The sequence below is a fragment of the Homalodisca vitripennis genome, chromosome 1, assembly GCF_021130785.1.
Source record: "Homalodisca vitripennis isolate AUS2020 chromosome 1, UT_GWSS_2.1, whole genome shotgun sequence".
NCBI classification, from domain to species: domain Eukaryota; kingdom Metazoa; phylum Arthropoda; class Insecta; order Hemiptera; family Cicadellidae; genus Homalodisca; species Homalodisca vitripennis.
Window position 1 is genome coordinate 24464083 of NC_060207.1, and position 18853 is coordinate 24482935.

Genomic DNA, 18853 nt, shown 5'->3' on the forward strand with positions numbered 1-18853 from the left:
AAGTGATTTTTGGTTGTTATCTTTTATTAACGATTTGTAATTTGGGAGTCAGTGAGAGATGGCATCTTATCAATCTCAAGAAGTTACAACAGTTGACTCTGCCTAGTCTATTTTTTGAGGTAACCCTATTTTATATATTTAATGTTCCCTGAAAAAGGAGTGAGACAAAAATGGCAAATGAATATGAGACGAGATAAGGTTTGAAGAAACCTACCGGATGGGATATACAGGGTGATTCCTAAAGGTGTTCCAATATTTTGGTATTTGGTTCTAGACGTGAAAATGAGCAAAAAACTACATATGGAGGTATGTCCTAAAACGTTTAGTTTTCTGTCTATCTGTCTGTATGTGATTTTCACCAAAAAAGTTATATCTTTTATACCAGTAAAGATAAAGTTATGTAACTTTGCAGTTGTGTTGGCCTTTTTTATGCCCATTTGAGAAAAAAATAGGAACAAATTATCTTTACCTCTTTCAAAATGGCAGCCAATCATAAATTTTGATTTTAAATTCCGCAAAACCGATACCCTGTATGAAAATTTTACAAGAATATTAAAATGTTGTAACCTTTATTCTAAATCTAACAGTGGTTGTTTCATTAAAATGGGATAAAAAACAACTGATTAGTACTATTAAACATAATACCATGTTTTACACACTACACATAAGGAAGTATAGTTTTCTAAACCGTTTTACTCTGAACAGCTGATTTAAAGTCAATGAGCTGATTAATGTGAACAGTTGTTTATTTCTTCTGTAATGTAAAAGTTGTTTTGTCTCCATTCCAATTACTTTAGTATAATGTATTGTTTGTTTCTTTTCATTAGCAACAGGAATGGCAAACAATGACTTTACCAATTTTACCAACTCAGAATTAAACAACTTTTAATAGCTTAAATAAACAGCTGTTCAAATTAATCAGCTCATTGACTTTAAATCAGCTGTTCAGAGTAAAACAGTTTACAAAACTATACTTCCTGTTGTGTAGTGTGTAAAACATGGTATTATGTTTAATAGCACTAATCAGTTGTTTTTTATCCGATTTTAATGAAACTACCACTGTTAGATTTATAATAAAGTTTACATTTTAATATTCTTGTAAAATTTTCATACAGGGTATCGATTTTGCGGAATTTAACATAAAAATTTATGATTGGCTGCCACTTTGAAACGGGTAAAGATAATTTGTTCATATTTTTTTCTCAAATGGGCATAAAAAAGGCCAACACAACTTCAAAGTTACATAACTTTATCTTTACTGGTATAAAAGATATAACTTTTTTGGTAAAAATCACATATAGACAGATAGACGGTGAACTAAACGTTTTAGGACATACCTCCATATGTAGTTTTTTGCTATTTTCACGTCTAGAACAAAATACCAAAATATTGGAACACCTTTAGGAAACACTCTGTACAGGACGGGGGTTTACGCTGGGGAAGGGACGGTACTTTCACAGCCAAGGATTCGTTTCATTCCTCAACCAGTTACCAAATTCAATGTAGAATGTTCCAACGCCTAAGGTTTTAAAAACTTTATAATAAAAGCTTGCTTCAATTTTTGTGACAACTTAATCCAATGTCTTCTAAATTGATCGATTTCCATCGAATGTGTATGTCTGTATCAAGATACCCCATCTCCCCAGAGTAGACAGCAGATTAAAATTTTTATATAATTTATAGTAGTTCAATAAAAAAATAACATGCTATTAAATCAAATGGGTTGATTTAAGTTTTTAGCGTGCTACTATAGGAAACTTAATGTACGTTGATTTTATACTAAAGCATGAAAATGTCGTTAACGGTTTGTTACGGTGTTTAATTTCATTTCTATGGTAACCTATATCTCCCCTCCATCCTTTTGACAGTAGTTATGGTAACGGCTTCAATAAAAAGTTTATTTAAAATCACTTTCTGAATGCACTGTAGAAGTTGTTGGGCCTTGCGTATTTCCTGTTGTGAAGTGATTAATTTTAAACTAAAATAAACACTAAAGAGCGCGCATATAATTTTAATTTACTTGTTCGTGAAGGTTTATCATAAAATTTATAGGGGCCTAAATGCGCGGCAACCCCTAGACGCTATAACCTTGTCATTGTCAATGCAGTATAAACTTTGCTGTTGATGAAAATGTTGAGTCATCGACCGCATTGCGGCACAGGGCGGTTAAACAACGAAGGCGTAAGAAAAAGAAATAGTTCTCAAAGGGATGTGGGTTTGTCATAAGAATATTATACTTTAAACACTATGAATGTTTATATAATCATAAATGTATACTTTACGAATCTACAACTAAATATTTCAGTTTGAAATAAAATCCATAGCAATGAATAACAATATTAAATTGCAAGTTATCAGGCGGTTAGTTCTATTGATTTAGTGAGAAGAACCAATAAGAAGACAGTATTTTGAGATGGCTGAAGATACTGTCGTAGTGCGCATGTCCCGCCAATTTTTTTCCTTTTATGGAGTGATATTTCCGTTGGACGCCGGGTAATCGTGAAAACGCCATTCTCAAGTCTCCGCCGTTTGAGGAAGGGTCATTATACTCCTGTACCTTAATCGGTTGAATTTCATCTCAAATTACTAACCATGGTGAGTAAATGTATTATGTTATTTAATTTTAAATACTTGTTTATTGAATTCGTTTAGATTTAACAAATGGTAAACTTAAAATACCGAATATCTCAATTTGGTTAACCCCGCTTGCTGTAAATTACTAGCAACTTAGAACTAGGTCCCTAATTTATTTTACAGGTAATAGGCTACGAATAAAGACTTCAGTGAAATATGGGTAAGTTGTTGAGTTCAGATGCAGTATTTATCCTTATAATTAGCCAATCATTCAAGTTGTTGCACATACTGGTATTGATTTTTGTGGTTGGGTGTGGCACCTGCAGTAGACAAGGAAGCCATGGATCAACTGCCAAAGTTTGAAGGTGGTTTTGAGCTTCACTCTGTTTTACTAGTTTTAAATGTTGAATTACATATCTAATCTTCTAGTGTTAGGAAAACATTGCTGGTGAATACATGAAGTGGTAAATAATTGATTGTAACTTAACCTGATCTAGTACATCAAATAGTATCTTGCTTAATATTTACCCTGTATTTTAATTAGGTGAAAAAAATACTTTCAATCCATTCTTAGAAAACCAGCATTATAATTTTAGGAGGTCTAGGCTAGTTTTAGTTATAATTGTGATTAACTTATGGTCTAATTTTGGAAAATAGAGTTAACATGTATTGGGCCATTTCATTAGAAATCACAAAAAATATCATTAGGCTACATTACGTGGCTGCTGTGTAATGAGCAGCCACCAACACAATTGGCTGATGATTATCATCGAAAAGATTCAAATCATCGATATTCATGACCATCCAAAGGACTGAAAGCAAGATGGGGTAGGGTACGATAAGCGGACCCGGTTTTTTATATAGAAGAATGTAATCATCGATACCTAATATTCGTATCTTAACTCTTTGAGTGCTGTGTGCAGCGTTTTGCTATATGGTATGCATAAAATGTTGAACGAAAATGCCTGATTCTGCAAGGGTCAGAAATTAGCAAACAATATAACTTAATCATAACCATCGATATAATCAATCAATACTGATTAATTATTTTTAACAACTAACTTTTAAAAATAACCTACTACAACAGCTGTAAACACTTTCAAATAACACACGTAATGTAATATTTAAATTTTACATAAATATCATTTGATGGGTAGGGTACGATAAGCGGACCCGGTTTTTTATATCGAAGAATGTAATCATCGATACCTAATATTAGCATCTCAAATCCTAGACTATAAATCATACGTTTTAAATTAAAATATGAATCTAATATTCACAATGATCAAACAAATTATTATAACCAAAATTAGGAAAACTGAAGACGACCATATTTGCTCCTCTCACAGTTAAAGTTGTTTCTTTCCCACAAATTTTACATAATGGGGTGTGATAGTCATGAAAAACACGTCTTATCATCTTCCAAAGCAATGTCGTGTAGTTTTCTAAAATTGACTCATTTTTAATAATCAAGGTTACTTAAGTGTTTACAGCTATTGATATAGATTATTTAATTAATCGTTAAAAATAATTAATCAGTATCGATTGATTATATCGATGGTTATGATTAAGTAATATCGTTTGCCAATTTTGATATAAAAAACCGGGTCCGCTTATCGTACCCTACCCCATTTGATTATTAAAAATGGCAGTCAATTTTAGAAAACTATACGACATTGCCTTGAAAGATGATAAGACATGTTTTACGTGGCTTCAACATAACAGACTTACCGAAAAACCCATTATGTGAAATTTGTGGGAAAGAAACAACTGTAGCTGTGAGAGGAGCAAATATGGTCGTCTTCAGTTTTCCTAATTTTGGTTATAATTGTTTCACCACTGTAAGTATTAAATTCATATTTTTATTTAAAATATATGATTGTTATTGACATATGATAGATACTTTTATATCGATTGATAGTCTAGGATTTGAGATGCGAATATTAGGTATCGATGATTACATTCTTTGATATAAAAAACCGGGTCTGCTTATCGTACCCTACCCTTAACCCTGCAACTGGCTTTAAGCGATTATCGACGCATTAACACAGTTTCAAAATGGCACTAAGCTATTTTCGATGCATTAACCATGTCGTAATATGATCTCTCACATCAAGTCTATTTTTACTTTGTTTGAAGTAAAACATATGTAAATCTAAAGATAAAGATCCAAGGTTTCATATTATATCATAAAACGTTCTAAAGTTACGTTAAATCTTTCATTATAAAATTCGGTACTTTGGGATTATACCGACCACACCAGTATGAAGAACACAAAAATAGAAATTTATAGAAACAAACATGATAGAACGAAAAAACAACTCTTCAATTACAAAATTACAAACTTACAAGCATTTCCAGGTATTGTGATCGGTATTGTTGTCGCTGTTATCTTATCTTTCTCGAGAATCCTGATTACGGCAGGCCGCGCGGCATCACGTGATTTGCACGGTACATAATTACCTTTCCATTACAATTCAATTTATATTTCTGATTAGCCCCTCTAGAATTTGATATTTTACTGATAGGTACTATCTCGAGGGATGTTTTTCTTTCGTCGACATCAGCGCGGGCTTCGGAAGTGCTGCCGAAGCCCGCGCTGATGGCCGGAGGCACTCGCATTTTGGGTGGCGGAATGTGATCAAGAATAAAAACAAGTTTTGAGTGTTTTTTAAATAAAGAGTTTAGTTTGGTAAATGTTTGTTTTTGTTGAATTTTTGTGTTTGGAGAAATGTAGAGGTAAAACACGGAAGTACAACAAAGCGATGCACCAGCTGAACGGGCGGCGAGACTCTGCAATCACGTTATCTACTAGACGCTCGACTTTGACCTCTGTCTGAGGATGGGGAGGGGTTTGCGATAAGACAATTCCTGTTTTATATTGACGAAATATTGTTCTACGCTAATCTAGTAATCAGTAGAAACGAAATGTGAAATAACGATTCATGTCTGGGTGTGGTCGGTATAATCCCAAAGTACCTAAAATTCTAAACTTGGATGTTGACATTTCTGATTGCCATTTGTTTGCGTAATTTCCGAACACGCTAAAATTACCACATGTTTGTCAAAATTCCCCATCTTGAGTTTACGTTCTACACGATCGTAAGTGTCGTCATTGAAAACAGTGTATTCTTGGCTTTCAGAAACATCTTTTCAATAGCCAGTAGGAAAATAAATGTTTATAAAATAAGCTTTTGAAAAGCTTGTGTTTTGTAAAATTCCAAAATGCCTAATGCGTCGAAAATAGCTTAATTAAATTTTATTATTTTTGTTACTTTATCGTTGTCTGGCAATAGTGAAAATCATATCAAAACATAGAAGACGAATTGCTCTAAGCAACAGTATCGTCAACGAAGACTATGAACTAGTATTTTATTTTTGTTCTGTTGCACAATCACCGACTCAGCCAGTAGATAAGAACAACGCTTCGCTTGGTTGTCATGTTGATTTCTCTGTTGTTATTACGCCATTGCCGTATTAGTGTATTGCTTGCTATTTATTTGGATATTTTAGACTTCGTTATTTAGTGTGTATAAATAAAAGTTTGTTTAGTGTTTTTTTTAATTAGTGAAGTGAAAGATGTAGAGGTTAGGTTAAGTTTTAGTGAATAGGTTAGATTTTTGTGAAACTGAAAGTAAGCGTGTTATATGCTTCAGGTTCAGTGTTTTATTATTTTGTAGACAAGTTATTTCATAATGAGTGTTAATTTAAACATAATGTATTTATTATAAAACCATATTCATGTATTTTAGACAGTAATTTTTTTTACTTTTTCTGAAGGTATTTAGCGTTTTATTTCTATGACCATCGCTTGTTTTATTTTTTTAACAAAAAAATAATAGAGATAAAAATAAATTGTTGTACATTTTTGTAAACTTCAATAAATGTACTAGCTATATAAATAATTTTTGGATGAAAAGAAAATTGTTAGCTAAAAATGTTAGGCATTTATTTCACAATTTTTACTTTTGTAAAAATTAAAAAAAAATTGTTGCCATATAAAAGTATCTTGTGCAATGTAAACTTCTATAAATATCATATTTTTCACTTCTACATATATTTATTATAAAAGCATATTCATGTATTTTAGACAGTAATTCTTTTTTACTTTTTCAGAAAGTATTAGCGTTTTATTTCTATAGTGCTATACAAACTTTTTTCAGATTTTTTAGTTTTCAGAGATATATTATTCAAAAGTACCAATAAAATTCTTTTACCTAAATATTTTTTTGTAATTTGTAATTCAGATATATAAGCAAACTTGTATATTTTAGAATTATTCTAAAAAATTTCATATTACCTGAGAGGGTGCTATACATTTGAGAAACATTTATTCTTTACTAATATTTTTATCTTAATCACTAAAAAAATAAAAATACATTGAAATGATTCAATATTTAATATTTTTTTGGGAAACTACATTTATTTCTAAAGACATTGATGCTTTTAAAATGTTTCTATCAATAAAAAATATATGAGCAGTGATTAAAACACAAAACCCTTACAAAATCACCAAAATGTGCCTGTCATTTTGGGAAAAATGATGGCCAGTTCCAGGGTTAATGTTGAACGATAATGTTTAAATGATTTAAGTTTTATGCTTTTAACATTGTATTATAGTGAAGTTATACTTTTATATGTAAAATAAATGTATTTGTTTACATAAAATAACTAAACTTTATACAAACCACGTTTGAGGAGCGTTGTACTTACGGAAGTCTTGGTCATACATTGCTAAGTACCCGTTCGTGTTTGTTCATACTTTTCTTGCAGCGAATACTGTTTCATTTCCACATTTAATTCAAGTTTTCATCTCGTAAATACAAACTGGACAATTTCGGATTTAAAGGAGCAAGGTTATCTTGTAACAGTTTAAAACATTGCTCAGTGGTAATAAAAACATTTTGTTTGAGGCAATATCTGCATATTCATCTCCATTGTTCTTGTAGTTGTCGTTAGTTTTCTCCTACATAAACTAAATAACAAGAGCTGGTAATGACATCACTTGTCTAAATAAAGAAAGCTGGCAATTATTAATTTATGAATATCTATAGGTCAAATGTTGTATTTGATAGTATCGATATTTAAAATCAATAAACATAATCCGGTTGTGTTGGTGGCCGCTTATTATACTGTAGTCGTTTACGCTGCATATCAGTTTAATTTAACTAATGTGTTTCAACAGACTACTGAGTATAGAATACTAGATGCAACCATGCAGTTTTCCAAGTCCTGTGCTGTTTCTGTTGTATAAAAATAGATAATAAAACATATCTGATTTAACTAATGGGAGTCAGATCACTGTTTTAGTGGAATAAAATAAATTTTTAAACATTTACTATTGTTCCTGTTGAGTGCTTTCCTGTTTCAAATATCCTGAACAGCCTGCTGCCATAATTCATTATCTATTGCGACTGCCATCATCGAGCAGCAGTTTCACGGCGCAACAGTTTATCAATTTGTTTAAAAAAAACTGTTGAGGGTTCATTGGGCCAGCCCTAGCTACAAGCCCTTTTTAAATGATCCATACAAATACTGAATCTATTTACTAAATGAATTGTAGCTCATAATTGTTTCATTAATCTTTTCTCAAAATGTAGTTTTAGAAACAGTTAAGCCTACTGTAATTTATATATGTTATGTTTTACAGTAGGTTGTAATGAGAAGAACGAGAACCAGGAAAAATATTTTTACTACAGTTACCTAAACTCTAGCACTAAAAATATAAGAAATTTCCTTACAGCCAAGATGTGAAAATATTATGAAAAAAGTGCTTGGTTTTTTTTAGTAAAAATAAAAATTGTAATTTTTGCAATAGCCTATCTCAAGTAAAATAGGAGTTACAACATTAAGTAGACTTTGTTTTTTTGTATACCTTAGTGTAGTGTAATATTAAAAAAAGTTATATTGTGAAAACCATATCTTATTTGAAAGTAAAAATATATGTACCTATATAAATGGATATATTTGTAGAGGTAAAAAAGATAATATAAACACAATAGAAACGAATATTTTTAGTGAAAATTCAGAAAACAAGCTGGAAATTAGGCCATGTAACTTACTGATTGTATTGAAAATAAATTCCACATAGGAAAATAATTAGAACATCTATGATTAATAACATAAATATAACATAACATATAACAGCCTCTCGTTGACATATCTTCACTAAAAATATTGTATAGGTTTTGTATAACTAAATTATAAAATAAATTGTTTATTTTTTTCTCTAGCATATTTTGTTAGAAAATATAGGCTACGTGAAATATGGATAAAATAAAAAAAGATACATTGATGTAATATAAAATCTAAACATAAGTCTTTTTTTTGGAAAGATGAAAAGCAGTTTATAAACTGATGAAATAAGGACCATTGCTATTCTACGGAATAATTTTAAAAAGCAATAAAATATAATCCAAATTGTAAGGAACATGTGTTACTTGTTTGTGGACACAAATTTAAGTAAGGGAGGCACAAAGGTCCTTTTAGGACTAAGCACGGGGGCAAACCGTCCTTATTCCTCAGGACAAAAAAGATGTGTTGATAAAAAAATTACTTGATATTCATAAATATTTATAGCCAAAAGAATATTTATCAAGAATAAAGTCTTTTGCACACAATAATGCAGGTTAGACCTTTACAATTCTACGAATAATTTTGAAAAAGCATAAAATATAATCCAAATTAGGCTATAAGAAACAAAAACAAATCAGTATAAAATTATGATTTTATTTAAATAATATAGTACATAAATATTCCATTTTGGAAGAGATGTGCCTAGAATCCACAAAGAAATATGAACTTTGTTGTTCAAGTAAATAATGGCATAAACACTAAAATCTACCTTTTAAGTTTGAAAATTGCTGATTGTTTGGGCTAATTGATCAAATGACTCAATACAAAATGTTTTTTTCTCAGCGTGAGTGCATTTCCATCCACGTCGGTCAGGCCGGAGTCCAAATTGGCAATGCCTGTTGGGAGTTGTACTGCTTGGAACATGGCATCCAGCCTGATGGTCAGATGCCTTCTGACAAAACTGTTGGTGGTGGGGATGACAGTTTCAACACCTTCTTCAGTGAAACGGGAGCAGGGAAACATGTTCCACGAGCCGTTTTTGTGGATCTCGAGCCAACAGTAGTAGGTGAGATAAATGTTGTAATAAAGAAAGGTTTATATCATTGGTTTTAATAATATAACTGATAGTTACAATAGAGGTTATGAGTTGTTATCATTATGATTTGTTAACAAATCTGGTTAATTAAATGTGGTTAGTTAATTAAGTGTTTAAATGTAAGTATCAAAAGAGTCTGAAAACTAGTTTATTCGTGAGGAGGAAGAGATTCGACAACTGTCAAGGGTTTAAAGAGTGAATTTACTAAGGGTTTGAGAAACTGATATTTTGCTATTTACGAGGCATGTTTTTTTAAGTAAGGTTCGTTTGAACATAAGTGCACTATGCTTCTGCATTGATAGTGGTTCATCGTTGCATGACATCGACCAATAAAAAATCATTCCGTTCCCAAAACACCTAAACTATGATTTTGCACGGGGATAGTGTCTGCTTTGCCTTCACCTTTACAGGCACGTATGTGTTTTAATTCTATTATCTGTTGTTTTGATTTGGGTGCGATATGCAAAGTCCATGTTTTGTCTCCAGCTATGATCTTACTTAAGAATCTGTCTGTGAGGAAGCATTTTCACAGAGTCGTCATCCTTCAGAAAACTGTATCACTTAGCAAACCTCTCATGCAGCGGGCGAGTTGTCTTGAAAGCATTGAATAGAATAAACAAATTTTGAAAGCTCAGAATAGAACTGTACAGGTTAGCTATAGAGCTCAAACTGAGCACAGTTGTTCCCGAGGTATGGTGGTACATGAGGCATGAGCTCGTTGCGGTATACGCACGAACTACTAGTCTCTGCATCAAAACGGACCTTACTTACAAATCACGCTTCGTAAGATAACTTTTTAAACATCAGTTCTCATTATTTAAAATTAACTCTCGTACTGGCTAGTGACATATTTTAGTTCCCCTAGTTCTGAGAGTTACTCTTGTGGTAAGCGGCTCATTTTGTCACTGTTTATCTCCATTTTTGTGTCTTAATATGTGCTATTATCTATAATGACTTAAAACAAGAATTATTTCTTACACTGCAGTGAATACAATATAAATTTAGCCATTCCAAGTAGTAGTGAACATGCATTCTATTATGTTGAAATAAACAAAATATTTTAGCAATAACAAAAATGTACGATTTGTCCTGTAGTGAGGCAAATAACTGCTAGAAATGCTTCTGATTGCCTCTGATGGATTGTATCACTCGGTTAATGTTGTGTGAAGGGTAATCATTATTATTATAGTTTGTTATGACCTCTAACAAAGCAAGTAGTTATACTGTTAGTATGTATTTAAAAATATGGAAATGAAGTGTTGAAGGATAAGCCTATTCAGTTGGATAGCCTATTTATGTATCCCTACATTTTGTTCTCAGATGAGGTTCGAACCGGCACATACCGGCAACTGTTCCACCCAGAACAGCTGATTACGGGAAAAGAAGATGCTGCCAACAACTACGCTCGAGGACACTACACCATTGGGAAAGAGATCGTCGATGTTGTCTTGGATAGGATCAGGAAGCTTTCTGACCAGTGTACTGGACTTCAAGGCTTTTTGATCTTTCATTCGTTTGGTGGAGGAACTGGCTCTGGGTTTACTTCTCTTTTAATGGAAAGGCTGTCCGTGGACTATGGAAAGAAAAGCAAACTGGAGTTCGCCATCTACCCTGCACCCCAGGTAGGGAAATGCTACATAAAATCAGTAAAACATTTTTGTAATTATGTGTTATGTGTAATCCCATGTGTATTTTCATTTGGGATAGTAAATTCACTCCTCCCATGTAGCATTTAATCATTAATTTGTATATTTGATATGCATTAAAATTAAATTAAAAATATTTTCCCAACAGAGTGGGGTTTAAGAATTTGAATTAACATAACACCCTTTAATTAATGAACCTTCAAGCCTTGTCGAACAAAAATGTTTGAATTTAAATCGGTTAATGTGTATGAGTCATATAGGTTAATAATAACAAATAAGCTTCTAAATTAATACATTTTAATAAAAATTTTGCTACTCACATTTCTATGGGGTTGTCGGTTTCTCCTAACACGCTTTTTGAAATTATCAAACACTCACATATCCTGAAATAATGAGTAATCTTTTAATATCAAGTTATCAAGTTTGTAAAATTCTGGGATTGACAAAAAACTCATAATGGAATTAAAAAATTTCAAATCATGTAGAACTTGATAGGTGTAATTTTAGTTATACATTTTAAACTTGAAATTAAATAGAAATTAATAAATAAATTGGTTGCATGTTTCTAATCTTTATTGTTTTATTTTTAGGTTTCCACAGCTGTAGTAGAGCCATACAACTCAATCCTAACCACCCACACGACACTGGAACATTCTGACTGCGCTTTTATGGTTGACAACGAAGCTATCTATGACATTTGCCGACGCAACTTGGACATTGAGAGGCCCACCTACACTAACTTGAACAGACTTATTGGTCAGATTGTTTCTTCCATCACAGCCTCTCTTAGATTCGACGGTGCACTGAACGTAGATCTCACAGAGTTCCAAACCAACTTGGTTCCCTATCCTCGTATCCATTTCCCTCTGGTTACATACGCACCAGTCATTTCGGCAGAGAAGGCTTACCACGAGCAGCTGTCCGTAATGGAAATTACCAATGCCTGTTTTGAGCCCGCCAACCAGATGGTGAAGTGTGACCCTCGTCACGGAAAGTACATGGCATGCTGCATGCTTTACAGAGGAGACGTTGTCCCCAAGGATGTAAATGCTGCAATCGCTACCATCAAAACCAAACGCACCATCCAGTTTGTGGATTGGTGTCCTACCGGTTTCAAAGTTGGCATCAACTACCAGCCTCCGACAGTGGTTCCCGGAGGAGATCTCGCGAAGGTGCAGCGTGCTGTATGCATGTTGTCTAACACCACCGCAATCGCAGAGGCATGGGCTCGCCTGGACCACAAGTTTGATCTCATGTATGCCAAACGGGCTTTTGTCCACTGGTATGTAGGTGAAGGTATGGAAGAAGGAGAGTTCAGCGAAGCGCGTGAAGACTTGGCTGCCCTGGAGAAAGACTATGAAGAAGTGGGAATGGATTCTGTTGAAGGTGAAGGAGAGGGCGCCGAGGAATATTAATTGAAGTATTCCCTGCATACAACATTACCTTCTTTAGCTTTTCCTATATATTTTATCAAACTTTTGTTAAAATGCATTCCTTTTATACAAGTTATACTATACAGAACTAAAGCATTCTGAAACATATTCTGTGTATAATTTATACTCCATTCCACAGTCAAAAGTATTATTCCATGGGATAACAAAGGATATTTGTATAGTAAAGTAAATTCAATTCTTTTTATCACCAAAGCTGCTTAGGTGGTCAATTTAAATATTTAAACTAGTTGGGCATTTTTATATGATTTGGACTTAAAACAGAGTTTTAAAACTTACATTAAATTTTATTTTACTGATAAAGTAACCTTTAGGTTCTAGATTTAAAAAATATGAGTTTGAAATCTTGCACATTTTTACTACTTGAAATTATTGATGTACAAATTATAGAAATTTTATAAAGGTATTTTAACACTAAACAAATTTTAAATGGATCAGAAGTTAGTGTATCTCAAATCCTGTTTTTGGTGTATCATCCTTGTATTATCGACACAGTGATGACCATTGGGTGACAGCAATGACTAAGCTGGCAATAGTGAGCTTGGGTTTGTAGATGCAACCTCTCAGAGTGTTAGGGATGACATATACCTCTAAAGTAGCCTCCTCCCATTATAGAAAATTAATCGGAGCTACATTGAGACTGCCTTGTCCACGGGATCATGAAACGGTCTCAATAACAATTCTACTTGTAAAGAATTCAAAGCAACTTTTAATAGAATTCTCTTGCATATAAGTCTGTCTCAGGAAACGCATTAGACTTGATAAAACTGTCTAATGTGAGTAGGTATACTATTGTCTTTGCCTCTTTGGTTTATTTGCAAGAAAGGGGAAAAGACATTCTAGTAATTGACTAATATAAGATTATCCAATATAAGATGACATTAAAGCTTCCATCCAGCAAAGATTTCATTGTTGACTCCATAGGTGCGGTGAGTATTGAAGTACATACAAGAGATGAATAAATATATTTTATAATAATATAAAACTATAAATATACAATATATTTATAAAAAAAAAGGACAGCAGTCGTGGGACTGCCGATAGAAGTGAAAACGGAACTATTAAGTTGAGAGTAATTAAAACTATATGCAAAAATTATATGAAATTTTTTATGTTTTATTTATTAAATACATATGATGGGTTAAACAAATCATGAACAAAATATAAATACAAAGTGGTTGAAAAAATAATTAATATACAATTATCTTAATTATACATAGTATTTATATTTACACGAATTTCAATGAATTCAAGTTTGAACATTATTTTCATTATTTACATCATTGTCATCATTAATTTCGACAACACTTAGATTATCTGTTCGTTCAATCATTTCATTGTATTCTAAAAAAGATACAATAGGTTTATGGTAACTGAAATAAGAAATAAAAATGTTTGATTGAAATTTATCTAAATATCGTATAAAAACAGCATCGATAGTCGTTTTATACTTTGTTGTACTGACTTTTCGATCATTAGACATAGTCAAACCTAATGTTTCATTCAAAAATTCAATTAATGATAAATTTTTGTCATCTGCGAAGTTAATATTAAAGTCTCCGCTTAATATCAATGTTTAAAAATATATTCGTTGTTTTCATTATTCATTTATCTGTATAAAAATATTAATATGTTTCATACTCACTTTTATACTGAAGTCAATGAATTTAAATTCAATAAATAAACAGTAATCCTTCAATTAAATAATTACAATAATAGTCACATTAAAAATTCACTTAAATAAACAAAGTCCAGTACACACAAGTTGAACTTCCCACGTGGTCAATTTAACTTTACTTATGTATTCTACACTCTTAATACTTAATGTACAACGCGTCACATTTACAATTACAGATGTACTGCTACTATAACGTATTGTTGACGTGACTCACAAAATTATACTTATCCAAAAAGCGTCCAACGCGCACATAATACAGTCAGAAATAGTCGATGTATTAGTGTATACGTGTACACAGGCTACTGCGCGTGCGCTAGTCTGGCTCTCCATAGCTATAGATATACTATTATCATTAGCATATTACATTGCGTAGATTTAGTATTAGGCGTTTAATATATCATAAATAGCACAAAGTGACTAAAATAGAATAAACAAATTTTCCAAAGATTATTATCGTTTCCATGGAAACCACTTTAGCATGTCGGTGACGCGAACCGAGGATTTTACCCTCTACCAAAACGCTCAACGCGCCTAAAGAAGTTTTCACTTCAAAAACAATAATTTAATTTCAAATTAATATCACAAAATTATACATGGTATAACAAAGTGAAAACAAAAAATAAACAACAGTTACTCATATAGTAAGATAAATAAAAATAACATTATTCAATACAAAAAATATACAATTCATTTCAGATATCAACTAGCGAACAATATTATATTTATTTAATATAAAACAATATGAATGAACAGAATAACATTACCAACATTGAAGTATAATGTAATTTTAAATCCTTACTGTTAACAAAATTATATAAAATAAATATAAAAAGAAACAAAACAGTTACCCGTATGCCAGTATGGTTATCCAGGATAAGAAAACATTATTCAATAAATACACAATTCATTACAAGAATCCTACCAAACTATATTATAATAACAATATGAAATATATGAATGAACACAATAACATTATCAACATTCAACTATGATCGAATTTTAAATTCCTACTATTTACAGAATTATAAAAAATAAATTATAAAAAAAAAAAACAAAGAAAGAAAACAGTTACCCATATGCTAGTACAGTTATCTAGGATAAAAACATCACTATTCAATAATTAATAATATCAACATTCAGCATAATGTTATCTTAAGCTCCCTTTTAATAACAACAGAAGATTAAATTTTTTAAGTTCTGATATCCTAAACTTTAAATTATTTGGTTATATACTATACATGTATATAAATCATGAAAACAGTCTAATAAAAAATATTTTATTTATAAACTGCATGTTCGGCCGTATTGCATTAAACATTTAGATGTACCTATTGAGCTTTAATAATTTGAGCAGATTCTCTTTTTGGCATACTTTGCCTACGTTGTGAATCTATTATTTCAGGAAGTAAACAATCAAAATAAATTTTTCTTAGTTTTGAAATAAATTCTTCAACCTTTATCATGTACACAATTATTAATATCCAGCTTTTAAGCATTTGGCCCGTAATTCTTGTCATTTGGTGACGTGGGCGCAGATAGCTGCAGTGACCTTTAAACTTCTGTTGTTTGGTTTGTCTATTGCAATCACGTTCAGCTTTCCTTTTCACAGGCGACTTTTTTTGCATACGTACCAGGACTTGAGATCATCACGACTTTATGGAGTTTGTAGAATGGAGTACCAGTGTTGTGGCTAACAATAGCTGCGGCACATCTTATTTTATATGCATTCTTTTGAATAAGATTTGTTCTTTTCCTACCAGTAAACATAGCGACACATGAATTGTAGTGTTCTACCACATAGCTGTCGACGTCTTCAATGAGAGGTGAGCATAAACTCATGAGACCATCTATTGCTTCCATAATTTTGAGATAAAGTCCAGTTCTCATCTTGGGTACATGATTTATTTCTCTTTTTGGCATTATGATACAAAAATACGGCTCACAGTTTCCATGTTTACCAAATACATGGCTTGGTCTGTTGACTATGTCCTCTCTTAGGAATGCAATTTTTTCTGTTTTTACAAAATTTTGTTCTCTTTTGTATGAGATGATAGCTTTGGTTATGGAAATTCTACACCTCATCAACCTACTACCAAGAACTTATAGTAACATGAGCTTGACTGTCAAAATCATTGTTTGGGTGTCGAATACTTGTAGTTGCTATTTCTCCAAGGTTTGTACAGTAATTCCGTAGAAGATGATTTCAACAATCCACTTTAACCACAGTCAAGTCCATGTATGGATGGTTCTTAATTATTTTACAGTAAACGCTGCTGTCACCATCAGCAATAAGTCTTGCATACTTCACTCCATACATTTCTACACTTTGCATGAATCCCTCGACTGCCGATTCCATGCTACTACGGCTACATTGCTGTCTGTCCAATTCTTTAAACATGTATGAGCCGGTGATATATCTCCCTCGTTTGATGAGCGTGCGCAGGTTACACAGTATTTGTTGTTTATTCCAAAGTAGAGTACTTTCTTTGTATGATAACGAACAATGGCCATCTAAAGTGAAATAAATAAATAGCATGAACACCTGTGCTAAACCATTCTAGAGTTCAGAATGAGTCATTCAAGAGTGGTGCGGTGGGGGGGGGGGGGGGGCGGGTGTGATTTTGGGAGAACCCCCAACCACTACCGCTCCGTGCCCCGTGGTTATCAACCCCAGCATGTGTGCGTACCTCCCATGCTTCTTTCATGTAAAAAGCAGTTGAATGCGGAGTACCACACTTCAATCTCTTATTGAGGCCCATTGGGAGTCTCAATTTCTATCTCAAAAAATGGCTAGTTGCATTTGGTCTTATGATGGTAAGGAGGAAAAACGCAGAATAAACCAAAGCAGAAGATATTGTGAGGGTTAAGTCCATGATATTTTTCAATAATAAAATTTATCAATACATGTGATGAGGTTGCTTTGTTGGGTTATTCTAAGTTTAAACATTTCATTCCTGCAATGTCATTTTCATCGCAAGGTGAGTGGTAAAGGGCTTTTTTACAGTGTTATGTTGACTGAGATTACAGATTAGAAATGGAAAGAACAGAGCATGTATACTAATTTATAAGTTTCTTCTACCTCTTTTTCTTGTCTCTCTGTTAAGTTAAAATAATTTATTGATTTTAATCTGATTTTGTGATTATCTAGTGTTTTGAAATTTAAAACAAAGCTCAGAACTGGAAGGCAGCACTGTAATGCATTATTATAGTTGACATAAATGATACTCTTATATACCCATATGAATGTTACATATGCCTGGGATAGAGCCCTTGGAACAGAGGATAAAGCACTTGTAGGGTTGGTTCGATTATGAGTTATAAAAAGCCTATGCACTTATATTGTGCTGTCCCAGAATTTGATGCCACATCTAAGGTAGAAATATTACACAAAATGTGCTGCTAAAGGTATTTTTATACTCGCTATACTTACTTACTTACTGCCGGGGCGTAACAAATCTCAGTCGATTCTTTGCCTCGTCTATGAGCCTCTTCCACGCCACCCTGTCTTCCGCCAGATCCACAGACCCTCCACACCAGGTCACATCTTCGACCACTTGATCGCACCATCTTATCTTTGGCCTACCCAAAGGGCGCCTTCCTGTCTGTACCGCCTGGTAGACCTCTTTTAACCTTGTGCCCTCCTGTCTCCGATGTACATGTCCTAGCCAGCTAATTCTCTTTGCCTTCACCAAAGCCACAATATCAGGATCTTGGTATACATTGCGTAATTCTCTATTTTTTCTTATTCGCCACACCCCCATCACATATTGGTCCAAATATTTTTCGGAGAACTTTATTCTCAAAAACAATCAACCGCCCCTCATTTTTCTTCGTTAATGTCCATGTTTCACTTCCATACATTAGGACTGGTTGAATGATTGTTTTATAAATTCTTATTTTGGAGCATTGTGACAACAATCTTGACGTAAAGAGTCTTGTATACGCCCCAAGACACCTATTTGCATTAGCTAATTTGCTTTGTATCTCTATATCCTCCACGTTTTTGCTGTTTATTGTTACACCCAAATATTTAAAACTTTCTACACAGTCAATCGAGTAGTTGTCAATGCTTAAGTTTGTTCTCACATTTCCAGCATGTCTTCCAAAATGAATAATTTTAGTTTTATCTTCATTTAGCTCTAAGCCTACTGTTTGACATTCTTTAATAAAACTTTTTGTTAGTGTGGAGAGGTCATCCAAACTTTCTGACAAGATCACTACATCATCCGCAAATGCCATTATGTTCAGGTCCACTCCTAATTTAACCCCTCTTTGTAGTCTTTTAACTTTTTGTAATGCCTCTTCCACAGCCAGGTTGAAGAGAGTGGGAGAA

The 18853-nt window shown here is 32.7% G+C and overlaps 1 protein-coding gene across 2 annotated transcripts; it reads left to right on the forward strand.

Annotated features, from left to right (window-relative positions):
* The first annotated feature begins 2445 nt into the window (after window positions 1-2445).
* Window positions 2446-12932, forward strand: LOC124358443 (tubulin alpha-1 chain). Of its 2 annotated transcripts, XM_046810748.1 has the most exons (4): window positions 2446-2595; window positions 9493-9715; window positions 11066-11367; window positions 11982-12932. In XM_046810748.1, the coding sequence occupies exons 1-4, from the start codon at window positions 2593-2595 to the stop codon at window positions 12804-12806; spliced, it is 1353 nt and encodes a 450-aa protein (XP_046666704.1). In that variant the 5' UTR covers window positions 2446-2592; the 3' UTR covers window positions 12807-12932. The 2 variants fall into 2 exon arrangements, with proteins under 2 accessions (XP_046666704.1, XP_046666698.1); XM_046810742.1 differs by lacking the exon at window positions 2446-2595 and having other exon boundaries at window positions 9478-9715.
* The last annotated feature ends 5921 nt before the right edge of the window (window positions 12933-18853 follow it).